The sequence below is a fragment of the Taudactylus pleione genome, unplaced genomic scaffold, assembly GCF_031769625.1.
Source record: "Taudactylus pleione unplaced genomic scaffold, aTauple2 ptg000541l, whole genome shotgun sequence".
In the NCBI taxonomy this organism is placed as follows: domain Eukaryota; kingdom Metazoa; phylum Chordata; class Amphibia; order Anura; family Myobatrachidae; genus Taudactylus; species Taudactylus pleione.
The window spans coordinates 1297655-1319589 of record NW_028284943.1 but is presented as its reverse complement, the minus strand read 5'-3'; the positions used below and the strand labels follow the sequence as shown (position 1 = coordinate 1319589).

The following is a 21935-nucleotide window of genomic DNA, read 5'->3' as shown; positions in this document are numbered from 1 at the left end:
ACCTGAGATTTGTGTTTTTGTGCCTGCAATTTGTCTCATCAGGTAGCACCTCCCATTATATATATATTCAGGGTGTGCAGTCCAGAAATCTTTCCCATATACTCTATTTAATGTGCTTTATTGCACACCTGAGGGAAAGGAGACGCCCTCAGTCTGGATTAGCACCCCTACCTTATTGGTTTAAAAGCATGGAGTCTTGTAATGAATATGCACACAAGTAATAGGCACAATTCTAGGTAAGTCCTACAAGTTTTATATACTGTAGTGCAACTTTGGTTCATTTTTAGGGCGTGGGTCCCCCTGGATTGCCTTTGTTGATCTGTTTCAGGGCACCGCATTATAACACATTTTTCTTTTATAACACATTTTAACCCTTCACTGTTTGTTTATTATATATGTACCTCACTTTTTATTTTCATTCTTTATATGCAGCAGTAGCTGCTCCTAACTATCTCTTTCACACTGCACTTTTCTTACTATGGCGGTGCCCTGTGGTGGCTTAGCTGGGCTAGTTTGGGGGTGTCCTGCGCTCTGGATTTGAATTGTAGTATGTTAGGGACCTACCCTACAGAGGTTACCTGGATATGGTGGGTAGGCCCATAACCTTGGCCAAGATTATGCTAAAAACCTCTATTGATTGCAAAATTGTATTGCATTTATATATTATTAATAATTTGGAGTTGTGCACCTCAGATTTGTCTGTTTTTGTGCCTGCAATTTGTCTCATCAGGTAGCACCTCCCATTATATATATTATATATATATTCAGGGTGTGCAGTCCAGAAATCTTTCCCAACATGACAAAAATGTCCTTATTCTAAAAAGCAGGCTCCGCAAAAAGCAGTTTTTCAGAAGTGATAATTAAGTATAGAAGACATGATGAATGCCTCCAATACTGAACTCGCAGTGAGTTCAATACTTAATTATCACAAGGGAAAATTTTCTCTTGATGAACAGAGCCCTTAGTACCTTGTGTCATAAGGCAAATAAAAATAAATATCATCTAATAAACATATCTCCCTTAAGGGAAGACGCACCTGGGTACAGGTATAGGCGTTCCTCAAAAGGTTTTTTTACATGTGCCCATAGTATGGTTAAAACAACTTAGTATATGGGAATGGATCACTCTGCAGTCAGTGGACCACAGTAATTTTCTTTTAAAGGTATTTTATTCCACAAAAAGAAAAGAACCACTTCACAACAATAAGAATGTCCTTAAAAGCTTCTTAATCACTTGGTTTAGCAAAAAAGAATATTTAATATCAAAATATACAGTTCAGTTAAACAAAAAAACATAAAAAAGCGGCTTACATGAAAAACATAGTCCCCGGATTGCACCCAGTCTAAAACATATTTGAAATATGTAGCACCTATCCTTGTGTGGAATTGGTATGATTTACCAGCGGTCAGAAGACGACCAGCGGCATCCCGATGTTGAAGATCCCGACAGGCTGGTAAGTAGCCGAAATCTCCCCCTTTCGGTGGTGCCTAACCCTAACTCCCCATCCCTGGCCTAACCCGCATACTTACTTTCAGGATGCCGTCTTTATATTAATCCCCGTCGACATTCTGAGGGTGTCGGTATACGGATGTCTGGCATCCCGTCCGCTGCCTTCCTGACTGGATCTTCTATGTGTATCAATTCCTATTTCCCTATAGATTGTAAGCTTGCGAGCAGGGCCCTCTTACCTTTATGTGTGTGTTACTACCCTTGTTCGATTATTGTTGCTTCCAATTGTAATAAATAAATGAAATAGAAAAAAATTGTAGAAATGTATTGCACTATTCATCTCCTTCTGTTCTTATCTACCAACAGATTTTCCTACTCTGCTTAGAATAGGAGCAGTGAGCGGCTGCCACACACAGTGATGAATAAGTGTGGGGAGGAGATGAGCCCTTGCTGTGATTCATGCTGTTACAAAGCTGTGAGGTATATAGTTCATTAAATGACATGATATAAAATGTTATAAAAATCATTCGCACATTTCTTTATCTAAGGGGAGTTAGGGGGAGGGTAACAGGCACAGGCTGTGTCTTACAGCAGATATGTACAATACTTTCATGTAAAATATGCCCGCAGTGCTTCTACTGACCCACCTTTATTTACTCAAGTTACAAAAAGGACCAGATCTGATTCAGAGGTGGACTGATTTTTTTAAAATCTACCCATGCATCCCTGCGGTTACACATCCATGCAGTTTCAATAGGCGTTCCTGAGTGGTGACTTTCAACGGCAGTCATGTCTGTGTCAAAAGATGAGGCACCCATGTGTTGTGGGACATTCTGAGCAACCATAGGGTCGGTCTAATGTCCAATGATGCTGCTGATGTCCGCTCAATGGTGCAATTTTCAATGCACTGCAGTGGATTAGAGCAGCAGCCAGTGGGTGTCTCAGTAGGAAGCCCATCAGCTGCGGCATTAGTATAAATTTGCAGTAGCACTCTGAATCAGGCCCCTCAGTTCAGATGTAAGCAGATAACAATGCTTGTCCTCCTGATTTTAAGCTTGCGTGTGAGCAGGGCTCTCTTACCTCTGCGCATGGTTGCATTTCCAAATGCTATCGTTACGCTAGTGGTGAGAATGACCTGTGGATGGTTTCTGCTACTTGTTTATACTGAACATAGACTAAACATTGGCAATAGTAACACAAAACACGTACAACTGCTACCAAATATACAAGAAGAAAACAGTATATTATATGAATAAAAAACAAGTCACTCTCGCACACCTTTTATTGCTTTGGTAATTACATAAGGCACTGTGAATACATCTGGAAGTAAGCAATAGACAAATGATTAAGTTTATATCAGAATATATGACAGTGTCCAGTCAGGATTCAAATTTTACTAGGTGTCACCTTAATACATATCAGCAGTTTATTTTATACAGGTTTTGGGATCTAAACAGAGATGGCCTATAACTAATGCCTCTGCAAACACCAACCACAGCTGTGACACACAGTTTCTGGGGTTATTGATTTATTCAGTCCATCAGTCACAATAGAACAGGTTAGAGAACATAGAGGTTCCCAAATTTTATACATTATGGGCTCAGCTATTGTCACATTGACTTATCATCAGACCTAGGGAAGCTGTTTGTACCTGAGGGATAACCAGGAAGACGTGTAATGGTCTAGTCACATACTGTACACACCTCAACAACGAGGTAAGACATGCTGTATCATCTACAGCTGAAGTTGTAAGACTGTCAGGATGATGAATGCAATAACATTTTACTACCATGGAGGAGCACCACAAACACGGACACACAGCAGCAGAGGAATCGGCGCGTCAACTCAGTCATCACAGTTTATCATGCAGTGCCCTACTCTTGTGCATAGGATTTGACTTCTGCAGACAACACACTCCAGGAGGGTTGGGAATCAGTGCGCTGAAATGAATAAGAACAAAAAAAAAAAAAAATGTAATATAAACTAAAATTTGAACGTGAATATTACAGGCGGATAGCCACAGACACGCAGTAAAATAATGTAGTAAACTACAAATAAAGAAATGGGGCAAAAGTGAAAAGATGATATTTCTGTAATCAGTTACATTTATAAATGTTCAGCTTGACACTGCTTTTATTTAGATATGATAGAGTGCTCTGCCAGTGTGTGACAACACAAGTAGTAACAGCATCCACAGTGCCAACCTTTATCACTAGACATCAGAAACAGGTCCCTGCACAATAGATAAATCAACATCGAAGATACTAATGCATTGAAGTCTCCAAAAGCAGAACATTAACCATACTTTAGTCTGCCCACTACACAAGTTTCACAAAAATATAACAAGGTCTTTACTGCGAGCTCTGGAGAAAGCTGCAAAGATGCTTGCAAACACAACATCTGGAGACTGTGAAGCATCCACTGCTGTGTGGATTCCATGGCGTCGATAATATTCCACCAATGGTGCAGTCATGGTGTGATAAGCCTCCAGCCGTGACTTCAGAGTAGTCGCATTGTCATCAGAGCGTCTCACCAGAGGTTCACCGGTCATCTGTGGAGCAATTGATAATCTGAATGAAATGTAATTAAAAAGGGCACTGTAAAATAGGAGACTTAAAACCTGAAACTTGCAGAGCAGAGTTTGCTAAAGCACAGATATTCTCAGCCAGCGTGGTCATAAAAGATTGTGGAATACAGTTCTCTTATCTAACACCAAAGCATTTCTACTGTCCTGGCGCCACAAGTGTTATGCTAACAGTGGAATTGGTTTGGTGAGACATTCATTGTCATGGTATGCAGATTGAGTTTTTCATGGCTTTGGGACACAGCCTGGACAAAGGGACATGATATTCTAAAACAGGGGCGGCCAAGACATTGATTCGTGATCTATAGGTAGCTCGCGAAGCTCCTGCCGGATAGATCGAAACCAACTTGATGCAGCAACTGGGAACGCTGGCATCTGATCGCTTCAGAGGCCAGCGTTCCCAGTGATACAGTTCGCGTGTGACATCATGGAGTCACCCGCGTCGTGAAAAGCATGCACGCCTGCTGGACCTAGTTAGATCCAGTCAGCGAGCGCTGACCAGCGTGAAGAGAGGTACTGCACAGGGGGGTGGGGCTTGTTCTACACTTGGAGAGGGCACCAGTACTGGGGGCACAGCATAAGGGGCACTACTGGGAGCACTGAATAAGAGGCACAACTACAGGAGCATTGCATACTGGGCTCTAATACAGAGGGCATTCCATACGGGGCACAACTACAGGGGTCAGTGCATTAGGTGCACAACCACAGGGGTCAGTACGTAAGGGGCACTACTACGTGTCGTAACCTGAATAAGGGACACTACTATGTGGTGTAATGTGAATAAGATGGTGCTGTTGTGTGGAGTAATTTGAATTGGGGATACTGGGCCTGATTCTGACCCAGTCACAAGCGCTGTGCGCTCTCAACTGGGTCGATGATGGGCCAGTGTGCATGCGCACGACGGAGCCGGCTCCGTCGTGCGCATGCCTGAGACCCAGATAGCGACGGGCATTCCTACGCTCCGGGTCTCGTACCAAAGGGGGCGTGCTGTCTATGTTGAGTGACAGCACGCCCCCTTTGGTGAGCGGGCCGGGGGAGTGGCTGCCCAAACGGAGGCGTTCCCATGTGAACGCCTCCGTTTGGGGCCGACCCCACTGAGTGATGTCAGTCACGAGTGATGTCAGTGGGAGAGATTTCGGCTCTGTTAGAGCCGAAATCTCTCTGGGGCTTGCGGCAACGAGACCCTACCACAAGAGTCTCGCCGCAAGCCCGATGGTCTTGACTATTGCGACCATCTTCCTGGCCGCTCGCTATAGCTGTGGGTGGTCACCCACAGCTATGCGAGCAGCCAGGAGGCCGTTCTAAGAAAAAAAAAAAAAAAAAGAACGGCCCTGATTCAGAGCGAGCGCTCTGTCAGAGCGTCCCGCTCTGAATCAGGGCCACTGTGTGTGATTTCAGCAGGACTGACCCCACGTCCCTTGCTGCAAGGTCATGCTCCCTTTTATGTATTCCACAACCCCTTTTTCGGACTCGGTAGATCACATAAGGTTTTTAGTTTTAAAAGTAGATCACTTTTCAAAAGTCTGGCCACCCCTGTTCTAAAACATTCATCTGAAACTTTGAAGATAAAATAATACAAGACCAGTCACATCATACTTTATTTATGGGAGTAATTTTTATTTTATTAGGATGTAAAATCATGGTATTAACAGCATCTTGCAGCCCCCTAGGAGGTGCACAGTAAAATGTGTGATAATGGGGTATTGTGATTGTGTAACGTACGCATACACACATCACCAAAAATTAATTTAAAATTGCCTCCTTGTGCTGATTAAAGTGGAAACTGCATGTCTACTAGACCTAGTTCAAAACCAGTCACACCACACCTCCTCCATATGAATTATTTTTGATCTGTAAGGATTGTATCACTAGATTAGCACTTAACGTTTAATAAAGTGTTCAGTATGATAGCGTTCCCGTGGGGCGCCGTGCCCTGCCCTATTTCTAAAGGGCAGAAAGCACTCCTCCGGCGTCGCGCCCCGCTGAAACAGCCTGTGGGTTCTGTCCCCTCCCGCGGGTGGGGAAAACAGTGGTGCAGAGGTCACCATCGGCGAATGGATGCCGGTCTCAGTGACTGCAGCGCTTGGGGGCTGCCCAGCATGTCCATAAGTGCCGGGCACACCCCTAAGGGTGATAAAAAGGGGACGTGTCAAATACATGCCCCTTTTTCATTGGCCAAACCCCCTTTATGGGCACGTGCAGAAGCGCCCTTTCTCCAGGTCCGGCGCCAGGCCTAGAGTGAACACTATTATGAGCCTAGCTGACCTAGTTTGATACACTAAACCAGTGTTGACTAACCTTGACACTCCAGCTGTTGTGGAACTATATATCCCAGAATGCCCTGCCACAGTTTTAGCATGCCCTAATAGCAAAACTGTAGCAGTGCATGCTGGGTTATGTAGTTCCATAACAGCTGGAGTGTCAAGGTTAGCCAACACTGCACTAAACAAACAAGTATTTAACATAGAAATAACTTAAATTCAATTGTGGGTGATGCGTGTAAAGTGCCATGGAAACACCAGCAACAGCACACCAAATCGCCTTAATCACACCCCTATTTCTCCCCTGAAATAGCAGATTGGGCTGCATACATAAATGGTAAATATAGGGGCTAACTTAAGTGCATCATATGCACGCACTTATGGTCTGGGTATTGAAACAACCCAAATGTTGGTTAGAGCCTAAAATGTAGAACATTAAGACTTAGGACCCTTGTCATTTGGAATGTCATCTGCATGTGTGCTCCAATATTAAAATTGCATGGAAAATGTACAGCTAGTATGACAAATGCAGATTACAAGATGAAATAGGCATTAGCAAGTCAAACCGTTCAAACACACACAAATAAGTAGTAATGGAACCAATGCAGTTTACATCACAGCAGAAATCAGTGTTTAAACCCTCAAACAAAAATGTAAAGCACATCTTTCAGTGCATGCAGTAGCTCTTAAAACTATAGAACTGCAGAAATGTTTGTTAAGAATATAAGTTTATAAAATATACACATACAGCACATACGTGCCAGAGAAATACTGCAGGAGGCATTCAAAGACAAGTAAATCCTAACTGTAATCTAGCATACTATATTTTCTTGGCCTTGAGTGCTGGCTGCATAGCCTGTCGTTTTACTATCTTAGATGGTACTATACAGCTGTGAATGGATGAGTGGTGGACAGTATGTATAGTACCAGTCAAGAGTTATAGAACACCCCCACTTTTCCATTTTTTATTGAAATTTACGAAGTTTAATGTAATCTAAGATTAAAGTTTAAACAAACACAATTGGCTATAAGAATGGAGCATCTGTTGGCCACTCCATGTTCTTTTTCTGTAAGGGAGCCCTGACATGTCCAGGTATGTTTAGGGTCATTATCATGCTTTAGGATGAACCCTTGGCCAACTAGATGTTGACCAGAGGGTATTGCTGGGCGCTGTAAAATGCTGTGGTAGCCCTTTTGGTTCAGGGTGCCAGTCACTCTGTGCAATTAGACGGATCCAGCAAAACAGCCCCTAACAATCACGTTTCCTGCTCCATGTTTGAAAGTTGGTGTCACAGGGGATTATTTACTAGGTGGCCTGTAAAAAGCCGCCACTTCCCGGTCTGTTTAAGCCCATAATTTGAAAGGGTAATGCTTCTCACAGCAAAACATGGGATAGACAGACATTTAACAAAACACACATACACACACACTCCCACATGCATAAACATTCAATTAGATATAAGAATTGCCTAGAGCAGAGCAAATGCTTGCATTTCTCACTCACGTCATCTTTCAAATGATCTTTAGGGGGATTAAACTCCTCATGGTACGATCGCCCACTTGCCGGGTGTATCAATCTATAGCAAGGACACGGAAAGCGAAAAGTAATATCTATAACTGTAATGGTAAAGACTCAAGGGGCAGGGCAATGAGGGAAAATACCATTGAAAATGAACATAGTCATTACCTTCCACAGATCCTACGCACAAGCAGAGTGTCGTCCACACTAAACTCAATAACTGAATCCAGCTTTTCCTGACGCTTTTCCAGAAGATCATCGAGCTAAGGTGGAGACATGGAGATTAATATTACCCAAAGCAATTGTGACATCTTAGGAAACAAAATAGCATTATCATATTTGAAGAAAATTAATAGTCCTGCACACTATCTAATCTATACAAACACTATTTATTTCGTACTTCTATCCACAATGACTGTTTCAGTGTAGGTCAGTCTCATTGTACATTGTTGCACATCAACACACTATGGCCATTGATGAAATAATGAATCAACAGAGATGCACATAAACATGACAGCCTACATGAGATGCCTTACAAAGAATATGCACCATAGCTGTATAACTGCATGCACATTGAACTCCCCTTATAAAAGGAATATAGCAGAGGAGTTATTGTACATTATACTTCTAGGCTGCATTTCACCCTTAAGAAATTACCATCTCAGCTTGTTTGACAGTGCGAGGAAACCCATCCAGTAGGAATCCCTTTTGACATGCGGTTGTATCCAGGTTCTTCTCAATCAGCTCTACCACCATCTCATCACTGACCTAAAGACAAATGTCAGAATTACAATAAGACTCAAAGTTAGTGGTCACTCCACAAGCAAAATATGCACATTAAAAGGTGTTGCTAACATACTAACCAGTTTCCCTGCATCCATTGTGGCCTTCAAACGTTTTCCTAACTCTGAACCTGAAGCCACCATGGCTCTCAGCATATCTCCTGTGGCGAGATGGCAAACACAGTATTTTTCTGCCAATTTTGGAGCCTGTGAACAATATGCCAGCAAATACTGTATTATTATTGTGTATGCATCTTTCTCGCCATGTGAGCAACAAAATAACGCTGAGATGATGGAATGAATTGGTAAAGCATAGCAAATGGTGAACACATACAGTACATTCTGTGAACATTTCTACAGGCGATTTGGAGTTTTCCTTAAAGGCTTATAGGTTTAACTAAACAGTGCCTGATCGATTGCTCTCACAAAGTCAATAATTTGTACTTCACACTACTAGGCATCAGCCAATCTAATGTGTGATCTATTTAAAATATGCCTAATTATTTTACTTAAATGCAGGTGCAAATGACAACACATTATAGTATGTTCACATATTGTTTAGGAATTGTTAGCATTATACTAGATTGTGAACAGAGACACTAGGTACCCCTTTAATCAGCAAATGTAACTACTGTAATTCAAATCTGACAGCTCCAACCACAGGATCTGCTACCTGCACAAAAGAATACAATACCATACAGTACAAGTGGAACATTGTTTGAAAACGCTTGTTTGAAAAAGTGCACCACAATTTAAAAGAAAATAAAATGTTTAATAGATCAGAGGAAAAAGGTAATACACACATATATAATCAATAAGGTGCATATGAACGCACAGACTAAATGTATAGGCGAGAATGAAAATGCAATCCAATAGAAGGCAATACATGGAGTGTAATACGGAACCAGAACAGAGTCCCTCTCTTGTGAAATATGTCCATGGATCGCACTTTTCAATAAAGTCAATACTCATTGACCAGATAAAGTGCCAAGAGTCTCACCCAAATAGATGATTTATCTGCCGCCGACCTGGTATACATCCATGTCGGCGGCAGATAAATCTGCCGGGGATTAAGTGGTCCCCGTATCCACTGCCGTGGGGCCGCCTTTAAGCGGCGTCTCTCTCCGCACTTATGAACAATCATCCCTCCGGGTGCTGTACAGAAAGATATTGGCCAATGGTTTCAGTCCTGTGTCCCGAAGTAGCCTTTCTCACCGGGCTCTCCTATTAGCAGAGGTATTGCTGGCACCTCTCTTCTGCTCCTATAGTGAAGGTCCAGCGTTATGGACACACTGCTCCCCAGAACTCGCATGTCTTCTGAAGAAACTAGGGGTTATTGCCCAGAGAAACGCGTAAAGGATCCAGTGACCGCTCAGCATTTTTGTTTCTAAATTGCCTTTACACTGCTTGTTCCACTGCAGCTGTCTATCACCCCCCGCTGATCTGTGAGTTCTGGGGAGCAGTGTGTGCCTGGACACTTTGTCGGTTGGACGACTAATCATTGGAACTGATAACCAAATTAGCGGTCTGACCTTTTTATTATGTTCATTGTTTCTGTATTTTATGCAAAACGAAACGTCTGCATCATGTTCGTGGTTTCTGTAAATCTAAAGTGCTACACAAATAAAATTATTATGATAGATTTTTTTCCAAGTGGGTTCAACACAAACCAGTTTTGTAGCAACTATAACCCCCCCCCAAAAAAATAAATAAAGACAACTTGTGGATCAAATTGCAGAATATTATTAATTTCTAGAAATGCAACTAAATGAATCAGAATATGAATAAACATTATTAAAAAAAACGTAAAATCATTCCAATTGCCAACCATTGGAATTGTCCCTTATTATTACATGCTACATACCGTGTTTCCCCGATGATAAGACCTACCCCGAATATAAGACCTACCCTTACTTTTGAAACCCGGTCCAAAATAAGCCCTACCCCGAAAATAAGACCTAACAAAATCCCCATTTTGAGCTGGGAACGCTTCAGAGGCCAGCGTTCCCAGTCATGCAGTGCGCGGGTGACGTAATGACGTCACCCGCGCGCTGAGGAACCTGCGTGTCCACGCCTGCTGGATCATGTTAGATCCAGTCAGCGCACAAGTGAGAGGGACATCCCGGACGGCGGCGAGTCAGGTAAGTACCGTACTGTACTGGTGGGTGGGGGATCAATTACAGGGGGGCTTGCATTGCAATAAGGGAGGCTGCAAAAGGGACACTGCTACGGGGGGGGGGGGGGGGCTGCATAAGCGGCGCCTGCTGGATCATGTTAGATCCAGTCAGCGCACAAGTGAGAGGGACATCCCGGACGGCGGCGAGTCAGGTAAGTACCGTACTGTACTGGTGGGTGGGGGATCAATTACAGGGGGGCTTGCACTACAATAAGGGAGGCTGCAAAAGGGACACTGCTACGGGGGGGGGGGGGGGCTGCATAAGCGGCGCCTGCTGGATCATGTTAGATCCAGTCAGCGCACAAGTGAGAGGGACATCCCGGACGGCGGCGAGTCAGGTAAGTACCGTACTGTACTGGTGGGTGGGGGATCAATTACAGGGGGGCTTGCACTACAATAAGGGAGGCTGCAAAAGGGACACTGCTACTTGGGCTGCATAAGCAGCACTGCTACCGTACAATGGAGGCTGCATAAGGGACACTGCTACAGGGGGGGCCTGCATAAGGGGCACTGCTGCCAATGTTAATTAAAATAAGACCTACCCCGAAAATAAGCCCAATGGTGTTTTTTTGACCAAAAAAAAAAATAAGACAGTGTCTTATTATCGGGGAAACATGGTAGGACAGTGCATGGTTTTCTGGTAAGAAGAAAGAAATATGCCAAGAAACTAGATTTGGAAAGAAGAAAATAATAGTGGTGGAAAAACCAGCCTAATCCGATGTAACAGTATTTACTTACAAGCAGTTGTACAGTTGCTTGTGGTACATTCCATAGAGAGTCAACAGAACTAATATTTATGAAAAGGTCAATGCTCCAACTAATTTCAAACTCTGAAGAGATCAAATGTACACTAGGCTTCATCTACTGTCAGCTGTTTGATATCATTAACAGAAGTATAGATAATGTAGTCTTTACGATAATGGAGACCTTCCTAAAATCCCTTCGACCACAATGTTTGCCACCAGAATGTCCCTCTTAATTTACTACAGCCAACACTTTGGAAGCTATTAATTGATTTTTAAAAATAAATAGATCTTAGAGTGGGCCTATTTACCATATACCACCAAAGATCTTACAAGGACTCCGAAAAATCTAAAGCTGGGTACACACTGATACTGAGTACATGTTCCATTGAATGAGCAATAACTCTATAGCGCATCGTCGGGTTTGTGCAGCGTATACAGTGCATCCGGAAAGTATTCACAGCGCGTCACTTTTTCCACATTTTGTTATGTTACAGTCTTATTCTAAAATGGAATAAATTCATTTTTGTCCTCAAAATTCTACACACAATACCCCATAATGACAACGTATAAAAAGTTTTTTTTTAGATTTTTGCAAATTTAATGAAAAAAAACCATTAAGAAATCACATGTACATAAGTATTCACGGCCTTTGCCATGAAGCTCAAAATTGAGCGCAGCTGCATCCTGTTTCCACTGATCATCCTTGAGATGTTCCTACAGCTTAACTGGAGTCCACCTGTGGTAAAATCAGTTGATTGCACATGATTTTGAAAGGCATACACCTGTCTATATAAGGTCCCACACTTGACAGTGCATGTCAGAGCACAAACCAAGCATGAAGTCCAAGGAATTGTCTGTAGACCTCCAAAACAGGATTGTCTCAAGGAACAATTCTGGGGAAGGGTACAAAATGCACCTGAAGGATTCTCAGACCATGATGAGACAAAGATTGAACTCTTTGGCATGAATGCCAGGCGTTATGTTTGGAGGAAACCAGGCAGCGCTCATCACCAGGCCAATACCATCCCTACAGTGAAGCATGGTGGTGGCAGCATCATGCTGTGGGGATGTTTTTCAGCGGCAGGAACGGGGAGACTAGTCAGGATAGAGGGAAAGATGAACGCAGCAATGTACAGAGATATCCTGGATGAAAACCTGCCCCAGAGCGCTCTTGACCTCAGACTGGGGCGACGGTTCATCTTTCAGCAAGACAACGACCCTAAGCACACAGCCAAGATATCAAAGGAGTGGCTTCAGGACAACTCTGTGAATGTCCTTGAGTGGCCCAGCCAGAGCCCAGACTTGAATCCAATTGAACATCTCTTGAGAGATCTGAAAATGGCTGTGCACTGATGCTTCCCATCCAACCTGATGGTGCTTGAGAGGTGCTGCAAAGAGGAATGGGCGAAACTGCCCAAAGATAGGTGGGCCAAGCTTGTGGCATCATATTCAAAAAGAATTGAGGCTGTAAATGCTGCCAAAGGTGCATCAACAAAGTATTGAGCAAAGGTTGTGAATACTTATGTACATGTGATTTCTTAGTTTTTTTGTTTTATTAAATTTGCAAAAAAACAACTTTTTACACGTTCTCATTATGGGGTATTGTGTGTAGAATTTTGAGGACAAAAATGAATTTATTCCATTTTGGAATAAGGCTGCAACATAACAAGATGTGGAAAAAGTGACGCGCTGTGAACACTTTCCGGATGCACTGTATGTCTGAACTACATCGTTCAGGGATATCCGATCTGTTGTGCAGCACAGCAGATGGCCAATATGTCTAAAATATATTTTGCTCATCTGCTGGTGTGTATGGGAGACCTGCCGATTGCCCATACAAATGCTGCGGGGACTCAGCGGTGATTGACAGCTCAAATGGGTAGGCAATTTAAATGCCAACCCAGTTGAGCTGTCAAGCCCGGCACATCGGACAGACAATGGATAAGTGTGTATACACTTGCCAAACGTCAGATAGGTCGGCTGTATTGTCGACCCGTAGACCTAGTGTGTTCCCAGCTTTAGAACCATTTTTCACTATGGCCTTACAGCAAACAAATACCCTAAAAATATGTAATAAAACAATACATTTATCATTCTCCTTACAAAGAATTTATCCCCATAGAGATTCCCAAACTCTGCCATTACAGTCCAGGTTTTAAGGATATCCATACTTGAGGTCCAGATGGTTAAATCAAATTGAATGAGGTACTAATTAAGTCACCTGTGCTCAAGCATGGATAACCTTAAAACGTGGACTGTAATGGCGGAGTTTGGGAACCTCTGCCTTAAAACCAAGACTAATGGATCTATTCATCATCACTTAATTTTCACAAAATCAGGTGAAAATACACATTTTCACCTGCAATTGTAAAAATTAAGTGTTCGGGCCATTCACACGAGGGTAAAGCAGGAGATTTCACAGATATCTCCTGCTTACCTTCCTCTTGTGGAATGGCCCGCTGTCCCCATACACTAGTATGGGGACAGAATTCATCAAGCTCCGAAAATATTATTTTCGGAGATTTATTGCAGTAGCATTCGCCATCTTTAGATGGCGTTTGCTACCGCTACTGAAGGAGTCCCGGGTCGCAAATAGGGAGCCTTTTGGATCCCTCCGCCCCTGTCAGGCTCCTTCCGCCGGGGCTTTTGTGCGCATGCATGACATGTAGGTCACGCATGCGCACTGCTCTCGCGAGAAGTGAAAAAATTCAATGCTCCAATAGGAGCAGTGAAGACGCTCGCAGGGGCAGCCGATTTTCGAATCAGCTGTCTCAGCGCCGGAGCAATTATGAATTGATCTGGCGTCCGTGTGCTAATTATTGGGGTCCGTTCGGACCTCGATAATTAACATCTTGAATAGGCCCCTAAGGGGCCTATGTATCAAGCTATTTTTTTACCAAAAATTATGAAGAAACTGCAGTTTCTGCATTTTATGTATTGTAGTTATGTACTAAAAGCACAATGCAGGAGATTTCACAAAAATCTTCGACAAAGTGCTAATTAGCACTGCAGATCACAGTGCCCATTGTCATCAATGGGGACTACGATCTGACCCCTATGTACTAGTTTAACCCCAGTAGTTCAAACCATCCAGATAGTATAAACTACTGTAAGCCTATGGCGGCTCCAAGAGCAGGAGAGAGATTTCGATCTCCCTCCTGCATTCTCCGGCGGCCCCGGAAGCTAACACTCTGTACATGTGCAGTGTAAGCTTCCCCCAGAGAAGTCTTTGACTTCTGTGAAAGACTTCTCCAATTTGCTGAGGATATAACTTGGCAGGACAGTGTTTACCGCAACTGCTGTCCCTGCGAGTTCCCCTTTGTACATAGGCAGGATATTTTCATTAAAAATAAAATATCCCCAGTGATATGGATAATCGCGACTGGTCCGCAATTATTAGTACATAGACCACATAGGGCCGTATTCAATTTGAGGCAAAATAATTTATCGCCGATGGCGTCATTTTCGTCTATTTCAATTATCCCTGTATTCAATTACATTGACTTTTCGCCGGTGCGAAAAGTCAATGTAAAAAAACGGAGATAAGTTTTCACCAGCCTTTTGCTGGCGAAAAATTTTCAGAATTGGGGTTTAGGGGTGCAGGTTTAAAAAAAATAGCCTGCACCCCTGGGAATGTCCCCTAAAAAAAGATGTGTTTCAAAAAAAAAAAAAAAAAAAAATTCGGGACACCCCAAAAAATGACCTTTAAATTTGGGGTGAAAGAAAAAAAAAAATACAGAACATACTTATAAAAAAGCCAAATTAAATCCAGAGGGGTTCCCTTATATGCTGCAGGTGTTTTCTTCATTGCCGGAGTAGCGGCAGGTGCATTTGTGAATAATTGTTAAAAATAATTTTAGGGACTTTAAAATATGCTTGCACCCATTTTCATGTACCCCAAATTTGATGGAACAAGTTATTTAAAAAAAACAAAACCTATTCTTCACCACTTCTTCAATTGCCGCATTTATGCACCTGCCGCGTCTACTACAATCCTCGACTTCCTTCAGCAGGCTAAAATGGGGGTACCCATAGTGATCCCCCATGTCTGGACATCTTTAGGGGGGACCCAGGGACATTTCCCAAAAATTCTCGTTTTTTTGCGATACTTACCTATTCGCTGGCTCCCGTTTTTGCTGCTTCCTAACTGAACACGGGGATAAAGTGGGCACACGCCCGATACTTGATCCCCGGAAAAGCTGCGATGTGGAGCGAAAAGTCCAGCACGGACTTTTCGTTCCAAAATTGAATATGGGCCTTAATTCCTAACCTGAACCTCTCCACCTGGTACAACAAGTGAATTTCTACACTTGCATAGCTTCTCTCTCTAAATTGGTCCTCCCTTTTAAACACCTAGCACCATCTGAATTATTAGGATTTACAGATCAGGCACTGGGTAGAAGAAATTAAAAGAATATCTGCACTGTGCCCTCTGCCAGCACATTTACTAAAACAACTTACAAAAGGCAGTCTGAAGGGAGCAATATAATAATGGTACTATTATATGACACCCCTAGACTATTCATAGAAACCGCCTGCTCCGCTACAGTGGAAGCCAGTCTTACATATGACTTTCTTAATCTAACAAGGTAAATTAATTTAATTGACCACACATTGCATGTCAAGATATTTGAACTACACTGAAATGCAAGTAAAATAGCTTAATGGACTATCTTACCCCTTATAAGTTACCTCTAAATTCTGATGGTGCAATAATGATCAAATTAACACTATTTACCACATTATTTGGGACTGCCAGGTTACCAAACTCTCTGGAGGGCAGTTTTTCAGATCTCCGCAGTCTTGAACAAAACAACTGTTGCAAAATTGAGACTAGCACGGTTACCAAACTTTCTGGAGGGCAGTTTTTCAGAGTCTTGAACAAAACAATTGTTGCAAAGCTGAGACTAGCACTCTTCCACATAGTCCCTGTCTCTACTCTGAAGCACGGTAGATATGTCCTAGGTGTGTATGCGCGTATTGGTACTCTGGTCGGGACTTCTGATTGGGAGTAAAGTCGATCGAACCATCACATCAAAAGATTGATCGCAAAGGTGTGTACTCAGCTTTTCACTCAAAGAGATACTGGTGTTTTCTCTGCAGATAGAGCATCTACCCTATCTATCTAAAGGGTCATTGCAATATTTCTTCAGTTATGGCCATCCCAGGATTATGACAACCAATTATGGTCATCCCAGGATTATGACAACCAAAGATATTTAATGAAAAAATGCTTTATTATGTAATTAAAGCGTTTTTTCACATGAATTACTTCAGAGTTTTTTCTTTTTTTAATATTTTTAAATGGACTATATAACTGGCTAGAAAAGAACAAGACTAGGGATGTAGATCAAATATTGACATTTAATATCTAATCTCAGCTCAATTCCCAATCTATATAGCGTGCTATACTGGCCAAAGTGATAGTGCCACTTGCACTGTCAGAGAAGTGTTCTGCTGTGTGCTGCCAATAAGAGGGTCTCCAGTAAGCATGCGCAAATTAGCTATATAGATAAAATTAAAAAAAATTGGCTGTCCCAAACGATAATCTTGCTGCATCAATTCACAAGTAATGATCTCTTATTGATCCAAAAGATCCATATGGACTCTCTGATGGTTCATCCCTAGCCAAAACCAAGTTTTCAGCTAAAGTGACAAGTGTGAGCCGAGTTGCTGGGTGACTCATGTGCATATCCGTAGAGACTGGCAAAGCTGCACCAAGACAGTATTGCCACCAGGCAGGGGTAATATTTAATGAATACAGTATTTTACCAAAACGCTACAGCTGGGGCTACGTGGTGTACTTCATGGCGCTTACGCTATGTTTGGGGAGTGATTAATAGTAATTAAAAAATTATGTTTTAACAGGTGTTCTGATGTAGCATACAGAATGTATTGACATATGTAGAATAACAATGGTCTGGCTGTGATATGGAATAAACACAATTGCAACAATTTAGTAAAAAAATATATAGTTAATTGCCAACAGTAATTGTACACTACAGACTGAACAAATAAATGGGAGGAATTTTGGATGTTTAGTTGTAATAGTCCCCATAACTGTAATTGCTGCTTTTTTTTCACGTTAGCATCTGTTGACTATATTATATATGGCTTAAGACTTTAAGGGTGGGTACACACTAGAACGATATCTTCACAACTTGTGATACTGGAACAACAAATTGTGAAGACCGTTTAGTGTGTACCCACAATTGTGCGCTCCCTCAGGTCGCAAACAGGATCATCTGGTTGGCTGTGCTGCATGCACGCCAATCAGTCAATATTGTATGCAGGGCCCTGTCGTTTAATGAAGGACGGAACTAAGTATCGTTCCGTCGTTCATTAAATCGCATAGTGTGTACGGGCGATCTTAAATAGTCCGGGGTGGAAGGAATTCTTCCTGACCATCAGAAAGATTGCCAGTCATTTAGATGTGTACCCATCCTAAGTGGCCGATTCAATACAGCGCGATGCCTGGCTGCGCACATATTGGCCATATACTGTAGTGCCAATGTCGCAAGTTTTCCTTTGCATCTCTAAGGGGTGTGAGGGAAAACTTGCGATGCTGGCCTGTGTGATGTACTGTTCCAGAAAGGCACATTGCGTCCATGTTGACTTGAACTCCCCTCTAAAGGTGCCCACACACATAGCGATATTTTACACGATCTGGCCGATTCCGACGAATCGTGACGACAGATCGTGTAAAATATGGCCAAATCGTGAGGAAATCGTGAGTCCTAACTCACGATCACGATGCGCGTCCCCGCTGGTTGCACATCGCATCGTCAGATCTGCCGTGCAGTAGGGCAGATCTGACAATCTGGGACAAAATGCACTGGGGAAAAAAAAAAAAGTTAAGATGCACGATAGATCTCAAGTCAGATTGGATACTTTTTACTCCAAATCGTGTGTAGGAGCTGCCGGAGGAGAGTTCAGGGGAAATCGCACACATCGTGGGATTGTGTGCAGATCGGTATGTGTGTGGGCACCATAAGTTAGTTTATTAGCAATAACCAGACAGCCACTAATGTTTTTATACGTGTAAAGTTACATGTTAAGCCATGTGATACCGTAGCTTAAAGCTAGCTTGTGTTAGGATGACTCATACTATTTGCAATTGAAATAGTATGCTTTATACAATTACAGACAGCATACTTTAAAGCTAGATGGTCTATTAATATTTATTTGCTTAGTCTCTTGGTTCTCATGTTTTCTGGATTTCTGTAGGTGTGGCATGCTGAGCAATGCGTGTTTTATTTACTGGGGAATCCAACTAACAATCAAAGTGCACATAAATCACACAATGGGGCAATTCAATTCAGCACAATGATGAATAGCCGTGGGAGGGAGCTCCCGCAGCTATTCAATTCAATGCACAGTGTACCTTGTCGGGAAGCAGGTAAGTCTGAGCATGCCGGTTATCATGACTTAACCTGGGTGTTAAGGCGTGGTAACCGGCATTCTCCAACTAAAGTGGTGAGTGCGCGGCTGTTATCGCCGCGTTAAGCCAGCAAACAGCCGCGTGCCCGACATCTTTGTCGGATTTCTCCTCGCATCCCCAGGGGGGGTGCGAGAAGAAACCCTTTGCCCACCCAAACAGTGCATTAAATTGAATAGCTGCAGGAGCTCCCTCCCGCAAGCTATTCTCAATCGCACTGAATTGAATTCCCCCGAATGACTGATAGCTCACAAGTTAAATGAATGTATATGAGGAATTAGTTGAAATCCATTGCTTGGGGGGTATATTTACCACAATCCGCATTTTTAATACAGTGGGGGAGATATATGAAGCCCAGAAGCGGTATAAGCACACGTTAGGTACGCTAATACCACTTCTCCCCGATGTATGATCGGGGGTCTGGGCGGTAAATGACAGGGGCGCTATGCGCCCGTCATTATCGGAGCTGCTATCTACAAGATAGCAGCGCGCCGGAGGGTGGAGTTAACGCTCCCCCTTTCCGGTCGATGAGATGTTGTTACATCTCATTGCTAGTGCTTCATGCTTTGCCTCGGTATAGAGGCAAAGCAGGAAGCGCTATCATACATCTACCCTAATAGCCCATAGCTACTATAGGCCAACACCGTATTCAGGAGCTTGATAAATCTGACTACATAGCAGCTCCCATTGAAACCCATGCGTACTGTCAGACACAGAGGGACCATGGCAGATATCAAAGATCTCTTATGTGGTCCCTCCATGTTAAATCCCAGTGATCTGTGTGTACTCCTAAAATTGGTGTTTTCGAGGGATATCTCAAAAATGTTGTTTAATAAATATGCCCATTGCAGTGTAAGCAGCTTGTTTAATTCAAACAAGTTTAAATATCAGAAACCATGATTGTATCCAAGTTTATTCACTACCGATGTTTCATCCTTGCCAAGAGATTTTCTCACAGCACTGCAAGCATCTCCTGCAAAGTCAGCAGCCACGGTAGTGTCCCAGAGGGCTGCTGCGAGATCCTAGCTCCAGAGTCACTGGAACTATACAGACAGCGAGCACTGTCCAATGACTGGACAACACGTCAGCGCGTACAGCCGCCCTCCCCCCATGCCATGCCTGTGTCGGTGTCAGGGGCATCGGCCGGCTGGCCACTATGGGCACACATATACTGGGACGCTGATAACACGAAGCCATGGGCATTCGTTACCTGGGTTCCCTTTCCGGCTCCAGGTGGCCCCAATAAAATGGCTCTGATCCCGTCCATGACGGAGCCCCGATCTGAACCTTCTCTGGGAGCCATGTTTCACGCGAGAGGGAGCCGGCGGGCAGCAGCACTCTGACCTACACACACCGAGAGCACGCCACGCCCACCCATCGTCTGATTGACTAAATTACGTGGGTGGTTCCTCTTGCAGTGTGCCTATTGGGTGTTAGGAGTGTCTATCATTGGTATGTCACCTAGAGCGGCCATTGAAGAATAGTAGGGTAATAAAAGTTGCAGTCACTCACAGCGCAGAGGGAAGGCGGGAAGCGGAAGGTTGCCCGGTGCGGGTGACCTTAGGACACGTGACCCCTCCCAAAGGGCGTGTCGTTGGATATGCAATATGTCGCAATCGTTTTTTTTGTCCTGTGACATTTAGCTCTTAATGATCTGTTAGTAGAAAATCATAAGTCCGTTTTGCATACGTGCATATAATATGATTCCTATGTATCATAAATTTACTTATTGCTTCTGGCGTTTCTCATTCTAGTTGACTGAAGCAAATTATCAGTTACCATAACATCAAGACAATGGTGTCAATTCAGTTAGGCTGCCAACTGCCCAACAATTTGCCCTGATCTTGTCTTGTGCCCCGGTTTTATATGTGGGGTTGCGAGTAACAACCTGTGAGTCATATTTACTAAAGTGAGTTTTTAGATGTGATGTTGCCCATAGCAACCAGATTCTAGCTATTTTCCTCTAGAAGGTGCTAGTTAAATGTTAAGTAGAATCTCATTGGTTGTTATGGGCAACATCCCCATTTATAAAAACGCACTTTAGTAATTATACCTCCGTACGTCCAGCGGTACCATAAGTATTGTATATGGCCGCATATTCCGCAGACGTAAGTCACATGTAATTGAATCAACCCCAATAACTGAGCACAGGTTAGTTAATTCAAAATGTGATAAATACAATGGGAGCCATGGTTTAATGATCGCATTTGCAATGCGATCTGGACATGATATTACTGCCCATGATCGTGTTGCAAGATGCGATCATATTGCCAGAATGTATCATCCGGCACCCGCAAGGATGGGCTCCAAAAGGAGCCAGTCCCTGCGATGTGCCCAGAGTGCTGCCTGCGCTACTTCGCATGCGCAGTACCGCTGACTGCACAGTCATGGCCATATTTGCGGGGGGAGGGTTCTGGGGGAACCCTCTCCTGGGTAATTATGCAATGTGTAGGCCATAGGCTATAGTGGCTATATTAATCATCCCAGCCTTCGGTTTGCAACTTCCAGAGATATTTTGAAAAGAAGATGATTTGTTGAATGGCAGCTAAGAAAGCGATTGGTATGAAATACTGAGAGTTGGGATCCTGTCGGTCTGAATCCCGACAGGGTTAACATACCGACACTTGTTGGTCGTTATGTTAACCCTCTCCCTTGGCCCTCTTTGGTGCCTAACCCCTTAGTGCCTAAACCCTAGCCCTCCCCCCAACCACGCTACTTATCTTCGGCATCCCGGCGGTCGGGATGCTGGTGCCGGGATTATGACCGGTGTCGGTATTCCGGCACCGGAAATTTAAGCGTCGGCATCCCGACCGCCGGGATGCCAAACGCATCCTTTAAGAAAAGATATATGCTTAAAATGTGCTTGCTATTTATACAACTTTCAGACATAAAAATTTCTAAAACCTGGGTTTTTTCCATATTTTTCAACCCGGGAAGGACATGGGTATTTGCTCCTAACCCATTTTCACACAGCACATTA

General features: G+C 43.2%; 1 protein-coding gene across 2 annotated transcripts; it reads right to left on the bottom strand.

The window, feature by feature from the left end:
- Positions 1 to 2713: 2713 nt before the first annotated feature.
- Positions 2714 to 20334, bottom strand: AK2 (adenylate kinase 2). Of its 2 annotated transcripts, XM_088451250.1 has the most exons (7): positions 20166 to 20334; positions 8677 to 8802; positions 8471 to 8581; positions 7982 to 8076; positions 7799 to 7871; positions 3805 to 4000; positions 2714 to 3389 (listed from the first exon to the last, which is right to left on the bottom strand). In XM_088451250.1, the coding sequence occupies exons 1-7, from the start codon at positions 20256 to 20258 to the stop codon at positions 3382 to 3384; spliced, it is 702 nt and encodes a 233-aa protein (XP_088307376.1). In that variant the 5' UTR covers positions 20259 to 20334; the 3' UTR covers positions 2714 to 3381. The 2 variants fall into 2 exon arrangements, with proteins under 2 accessions (XP_088307376.1, XP_088307375.1); XM_088451249.1 differs by having other exon boundaries at positions 2714 to 4000.
- Positions 20335 to 21935: the final 1601 nt, after the last annotated feature.

Excerpts from the sequence above, each read along its gene's own strand:
- AK2 (XM_088451249.1), bottom strand. The coding sequence starts at position 20,258 with ATGGCTCCCAGAGAAGGTTCAGATCGGGGCTCCGTCATGGACGGGATC. Across the intron at positions 8,803-20,165 it reads GAGCCGGAAAGGGAACCCAG|GCTCCAAAATTGGCAGAAAA; the intron begins GTAACGAATGCC and ends TATTGTTCACAG. Across the intron at positions 4,001-7,798 it reads AAGATCATTTGAAAGATGAC|ATGACCGGTGAACCTCTGGT; the intron begins GTGAGTGAGAAA and ends ATTGCTCCACAG.